General features: G+C 38.4%; 1 protein-coding gene across 2 annotated transcripts in view; it reads left to right on the forward strand.

Moving 5' to 3' along the window:
• Nucleotides 1-6,973, forward strand: part of LOC139755960 (tyrosine-protein phosphatase 10D-like) — a 657,464-nt gene extending 650,491 nt beyond the window's left edge. For both annotated transcript variants that reach the window (XM_071674794.1, XM_071674795.1), the window contains one exon: nt 3,403-6,973. Coding sequence is in view for 1 of the 2 variants with exons in the window: in XM_071674795.1 (XP_071530896.1) it covers nt 3,403-3,434 (32 nt within the window). In the remaining variant the exon portion in view is untranslated. The remainder of the gene's footprint in view (nt 1-3,402) is intronic.
• The last annotated feature ends 227 nt before the right edge of the window (nt 6,974-7,200 follow it).

The raw sequence follows: 7,200 nt of genomic DNA on the forward strand, positions 1-7,200 counted from the left end.
TCTCCATTCAAACTTACCTCCCAATTGACTTGACCCTCAACCTACTGTACCTAATAACCTTGCTCTTATTCACATTTACTCTTAACTTTCTTCTTTCACACACTTTACCAAACTCAGTCACCAGCTTCTGCAGTTTCTCACATGAATCAGCCACCAGTGCTGTATCATCAGCGAACAACAAATGACTCCCAAGCTCTCTCATCCCCAACAGACTTCATACTTGCCCCTCTTTCCAAAACTCTTGCATTTACCTCCCTAACAACCCCATCCATAAACAAATTAAACAACCATGGAGACATCACACACCCCTGCCGCAAACCTACATTCACTGAGAACCAATCACTTTCCTCTCTTCCTACACGAACACATGCCATACATCCTCGATAAAAACTTTTCACTGCTTCTAACAACTTGCCTCCCACACCATATATTCTTAATACCTTCCACAGAGCATCTCTATCAACTCTATCATATGCCTTCTCCAGATCCATAAATGCTACATACAAATCCATTTGCTTTTCTAAGTATTTCTCACATACATTCTTCAAAGCAAACACCTGATCCACACATCCTCTACCACTTCTGAAACCACACTGCTCTTCCCCAGTCTGATGCTCTGTACATGCCTTCACCCTCTCAATCAATACCCTCCCATATAATTTACCAGGAATACTCAACAAACTTATACCTCTGTAATTTGAGCACTCACTCTTATCCCCTTTGCCTTTGTACAAAGAGGTCAAGAGAAAGGTGCAAGAGGTGAAAAAAAGGGCAAATGAGAGTTGGGGTGAGAGAGTATCATTAAATTTTAGGGAGAATAAAAAGATGTTCTGGAAGGAGGTAAATAAAGTGCGTAAGACAAGGGAGCAAATGGGAACTTCGGTGAAGGGCGCAAGTGGGGAGGTGATAACAAGTAGTGGTGATGTGAGAAGGAGATGGAGTGAGTATTTTGAAGGTTTGTTGAATGTGTTTGAGGATAGAGTGGCAGATATAGGGTGTTTTGGTCGAGGTGGTGTGCAAAGTGAGAGGGTTAGGGAAAATGATTTGGTAAACAGAGAAGAGGTAGTGAAAGCTTTGTGGAAGATGAAAGCCGGCAAGGCAGCAGGTTTGGATGGTATTGCAGTGGAATTTATTAAAAAAGGGGGTGACTGTATTGTTGACCGGTTGGTAAGGTTATTTAATGTATGTATGACTCATGGTGAGGTGCCTGAGGATTGGCAGAATGCGTGCATAGTGCCATTGTACAAAGGCAAAGGGGATAAGAGTGAGTGCTCAAATTACAGAGGTATAAGTTTGTTGAGTATTCCTGGTAAATTATATGGGAGGGTATTGATTGAGAGGGTGAAGGCATGTACAGAGCATCAGATTGGGGAAGAGCAGTGTGGTTTCAGAAGTGGTAGAGGATGTGTGGATCAGGTGTTTGCTTTGAAGAATGTATGTGAGAAATACTTAGAAAAGCAAATGGATTTGTATGTAGCATTTATGGATCTGGAGAAGGCATATGATAGAGTTGATAGAGATGCTCTGTGGAAGGTATTAAGAATATATGGTGTGGGAGGAAAGTTGTTAGAAGCAGTGAAAAGTTTTTATCGAGGATGTAAGGCATGTGTACGTGTAGGAAGAGAGGAAAGTGATTGGTTCTCAGTGAATGTAGGTTTGCGGCAGGGGTGTGTGATGTCTCCATGGTTGTTTAATTTGTTTATGGATGGGGTTGTTAGGGAGGTAAATGCAAGAGTTTTGGAAAGAGGGGCAAGTATGAAGTCTGTTGGGGATGAGAGAGCTTGGGAAGTGAGTCAGTTGTTGTTCGCTGATGATACAGCGCTGGTGGCTGATTCAGGTGAGAAACTGCAGAAGCTGGTGACTGAGTTTGGAAAAGTGTGTGGAAGAAGAAAGTTAAGAGTAAATGTGAATAAGAGCAAGGTTATTAGGTACAGTAGGGTTGAGGGTCAAGTCAATTGGGAGGTGAGTTTGAATGGAGAAAAACTGGAGGAAGTGAAGTGTTTTATATATCTGGGAGTGGATCTGACAGCGGATGGAACCATGGAAGTGGAAGTGGATCATAGGGTGGGGGAGGGGGCGAAAATCCTGGGGGCCTTGAAGAATGTGTGGAAGTCGAGAACATTATCTCGGAAAGCAAAAATGGGTATGTTTGAAGGAATAGTGGTTCCAACAATGTTGTATGGTTGCGAGGCGTGGGCTATGGATAGAGTTGTGCGCAGGAGGATGGATGTGCTGGAAATGAGATGTTTGAGGACAATGTGTGGTGTGAGGTGGTTTGATCGAGTGAGTAACGTAAGGGTAAGAGAGATGTGTGGCAAATAAAAAGAGCGTGGTTGAGAGAGCAGAAGAGGGTGTTTTGAAGTGGTTTGGGCACATGGAGAGAATGAGTAAGGAAAGATTGACCAAGAGGATATATGTGTCGGAGGTGGAGGGAACAAGGAGAAGAGGGAGACCTAATTGGAGGTGGAAAGATGGAGTGAAAAAGATTTTGTGTGATCGGGGCCTGAACATGCAGGAGGGTGGAAGGAGGGCAAGGAATAGAGTGAATTGGAGCGATGTGGTATACCGGGGTTGACGTGCTGTCAGTGGATTGAAGCAGGGCATGTGAAGCGACTGGGGTAAACCATGGAAAGCTGTGTAGGTATGTATATTTGCGTGTGTGGACGTATGTATATACATGTGTATGGAGGGGGGTTGGGCCATTTCTTTCGTCTGTTTCCTTGCGCTACCTCGCAAACGCGGGAGAGAGCGACAAAGTAAAAAAAAAAAAAAAATATATATATATATATATATATATATATGGTAATCATATACACATTTTAGAGAGAGAGACCCATGTATGTACAGTAATGCAGATGTTATCAAATATTTTAGTAGATGCAATGCGATTAGCATGTATTTGCCATTGTTAATGAACTAATTATGCAGAATCTCTAGTTCACTTTCTTTTGTGTCAAGATGAATAGAAGATTTCTTTAAAAAGACAACAGTAGAGTACTATGTTATTTATCTTTGTGTTTGATAGATACAAGTAAGACAAACTTTATTTTAATGAGTTAGTGTGATGATGTTATCCCTGGGGATAGGGGAGAAAGAATACTTCCCACATATTCCCTGAGTGTCGTAGAAGGCGACTAGAAGGGAGGGGAGCAGGGGGCTGGAAATCCTCCCCTCTATTTTTTTTTTTTAATTTAATTTTCCAAAAGAAGGAACAGAGAAGGAGCCAGGTGAGGATATTTCCTCAAAGGCCCAGTCCTCTGTTCTTAACGCTACCTCGCTAATGCGGGAAATGGCGAATAGTTTGAAAGAAAGATATATATTCATGATATTGAATTTCTGATTTTTTTCTGATTAAAACTTAGATCTGTTTATGATAATGAATTTCTAAATTTTTTATTGCAGATGATGAGGGAATAGCTGAATCAGGTATGTGACAGGAGGCCTATGGGCTGCAGCCACTTCCAGCCTATTCAGATTTGAAGTAACAAGCACATTGTACTTGTTAAACAGCTCTTATAGAAATCTTTATGTGCAGGACCTTGTGAATTTTTTTGAGAACATTGAAAATAATATATGGTATTCATAATTATTTGAAAATGGAAGGATTAGGATATCAGTTTGTGAATATTTTACTCATGAAAACTGTATACATATATATATATATATATATATATATATATATATATATATATATATATATATATATATATATGTTATCCCTGGGGATAGGGGATTAAGAATACTTCCCATGTATTCCCTGCGTGTTGTAGAAGGCGACTAAAACGGGAGGGAGCGGGGGGCTGGAAATCCTCCCCTCTCGTTTTTTTTTTTCAATTTTCCTAAAGAAGGAACAGAGGGGACCAGGTGAGGATATTCCAAAAAAGGCCCAGTGCTCTGTTCTTAGCGCTACCTCGCTAACGCGGGAAATGGCGAATAGTTTAAAAGAAAGAAAAGAAAGATATATATATCTATATATATTGGTTATTCTGGTGAGAGAAAGGATGGAAGGAACAGTTTCATTTATACCTGGAGTGAATACTCAGCTTAAACAGTGGATTTATTGAAATAATTGAAAAGACTCATCTTCCACTGATGCCTGAAAAAGATTTCAGGTATTTTTTGCATGTGATTTTGGGTTTAGTACAGTATATGATGTTTGCTGAATGAAAGAGATTTCACCATATATGTTATTTTTAGGAAATAACTGTGTTTTAAGTACTGTACTTTAATGAGATATTATACCAATAAGTGAAGCCAGAGTTATCTGCCTCAAAAAAAGTGAGACGGGTATGTTATTGTATAGTTACTCATGTTAGACGATTCCTTGAGCATCAGAGATACATTAAGATTGTACAAGATGCCTAAGACATTATGTGCTTTCCTTAATAAATGATAATGAAAATTTTATACACCTAGTGCCATTTTGTTTAGGAGTTTGTCTGTGTTTTTGTGACAGCTCAAAAGTATTACTAGGAGAACTGTGAATCCGTCCTAAAGTACTATAGCAGTATTTCATTTCTTTTATAGTAAACTTTTTTCATTAGAATATGATTTTATTTTCTGTTATGTACAGAAAGTCAGTTTCATGATAATAGAATTCTCCATATGCCTTTTAAGAGACTTTGTCCAGAGTATACTGATGTATGCAAGAAAATTGTTGAGTTTTCATTTTTCTTGAGATCAGTCCTTTACATTCTTTCTAATATTTTTTTCAATGAGCATTGAATTTTTTTTTTTTTTTTTTTTTGCATATACACAAAGAACAGGAAGCAACTACCAAATAGGATTTAATTTCCAAGTGAATGGAATAATGATGAAGACTTACTGGTATTTAAAAACTGTGACTGGAAGACTGAAACCTCTAACTTTGTACAGTTCTTCAAAGATTGTTCTCTTTTCTCATAAGGACTTGCAGAAGGAGCTCAGCCTTTTACCAAAATAACATGTAGAATTCTGCAGAAGATCAAGTACTGGGTATTTCTGTAGTTTCTGACATTTAGGAATTGTGGAGACTTATTTGATTTTTTTTCCATGTACCAGTCTATTCTGAATGAAAGACATGACTTGAATGATAAGCATGAAACAAATAACTGCTGATCAAAGTTGTTATGCATTGAAGCCTCATGCAAATGTATGGAGGATATATGTCTTGGTTGAATGAATTAGTGGCAAAGGGAATAGTTCAGTACTTCATATGAATAAACAGTTGATGATGCTCATATGCTCAGAGGGAACTGGGTTATGATATTATAATCACAAACTTTTATGGGTTACCCAGATAATCACGTATTAAGCCTCAAATTTGTTTATATCCCATGATGATATGTGTTGTTGTTTTTATAATTATGAGATGTTAATAGCTTTATGAAGGTTTGCATTTTGGTAACAAATCCTGTTAGGAAAAGGAAAACTCAGTGGGACCAGAGTTGTGTAGTGTATATTTTATGAATACATCCTTTATTTTTGTATGAATAACTTTTAATGGGATGAGCATAGTGTAAATAACACGAAATGATATAATTGTTACAAAAATATCTTTAATTCACTTAACAAGCTTACCCTAACTTTAGTGTTCCCTATATCTGTATATGAACAAAGGAAAGTACTTATCCATCTTTCTGTTCAAAAATTTGTCTAAGTACTATGTATACATACTCTTTTGTTCATGCTTGATTGCTACTTCCCATGTTAGCGAGGTAGTGCCAGGAAACAGACAAAGACACATCCGCTCACGTACACATGTATATATATTCATACGCGCACTTACACACATATATATATATATATATATATATATATATATATATATATATATATATATATATATATATATATATACATACATACATATATGTACACATGCATATATACACATGTATATATTCATACTTGCTCACCTTCATCCATGCCCAGTGCCACGCCGCCCCACAGGAAACAGCATCACCACCTCATATGCAATGAGGTAATGCCAGGAAAGAGACAAAAAAGGCCATATATGTTCACACTCAGTCTCTAGCTGTCATGTGTAATGCACCAAAACTACAACTCCAGGTCCAACAGACCTTTCCATGGTTTACCCTGGATGTTTCACATGCCCTGGTTCAGTCCACTGATAGCATGTTGACCCCAGTACACCACATTCCAATTCATTCTATCCCATGCATGCCTTTCACCCTCCAGCATTATCAGGCCCTGATCGCTCAAAATCTTTTTCACCCCATCCTTTTATCTCCAGTTTGGTCTCCCTGTTCTCCTTATTCCCTCCAATTCTGACACCTATACTCTTTGTCAACGTTTCCTCACTCATTCTCTCCATATCTTCAAACCCCATAGCAATCCTTTACTTCATTCTCAACTCTTTTTATTACCACACATCTCTTACCCATTCACTACTGACTTGATCAAACTCCCTCACACCACATATTGTCCTCAAACATTTCATTACCAACGCATCCACCCTCTCTGCACAACCCTAACTATAGGCCATGCCTTTCATCCATATAATTTTGTTGGGATTACTCTTCCTTTAGATATATCCATTTTTGCATTTCCAGATAATGTTCTTCCTTTCCCCACATTCTTCAGCCCTTCCAGAACCTACACCTCCTCCCCAGCCTATTACTCAATTCTGCTTCCATGGTTCTCTTTGCTGCTAAGTCCACTCCCAGATATCTAAAACACTTCACTTCCTCAATTATTCTCCATTTAAACTTGCATACCAATAAACTTACCCCTTGAAGCTAATAACCTTGCTCTTATTCACATTTACTCTCAACTTTATCCTTCCGCACACTTTTCCAAACTAAGTCACTAACCTCTTGAGTTTCTCACTTGAAAAAGCCACCAGAGCTGTATCATCTGCAAACAACAACTGACTCACTTCCTAGGCCTTCCATCCCCAACAGACTACACACTAACCCCTCTCTCCAAAACTCTAGGACTTACCTTCCTAATCACCCCATCCAAAAACAAATTAAACAACCATGGGGACATTACACACCCCTGCTGCAGAACGCCCTTCACTAGGAATCAATTGCTCTCCTATCTTCCTACTTGTACACATGCCTTACATCCTTGATAAAAACTTTTCACTGCTTCTAGTAGCTTTTCTTCCACACCATATACTCTTAAGATCTTCCACAAAGCATCTTTATCAACCCTCTTGTGCTTTCTCCAGATCCATAAATGCTACATACAAAT

The sequence above is a fragment of the Panulirus ornatus genome, chromosome 20 (assembly GCF_036320965.1).
Source record: "Panulirus ornatus isolate Po-2019 chromosome 20, ASM3632096v1, whole genome shotgun sequence".
NCBI classification, from domain to species: Eukaryota; Metazoa; Arthropoda; class Malacostraca; order Decapoda; family Palinuridae; genus Panulirus; species Panulirus ornatus.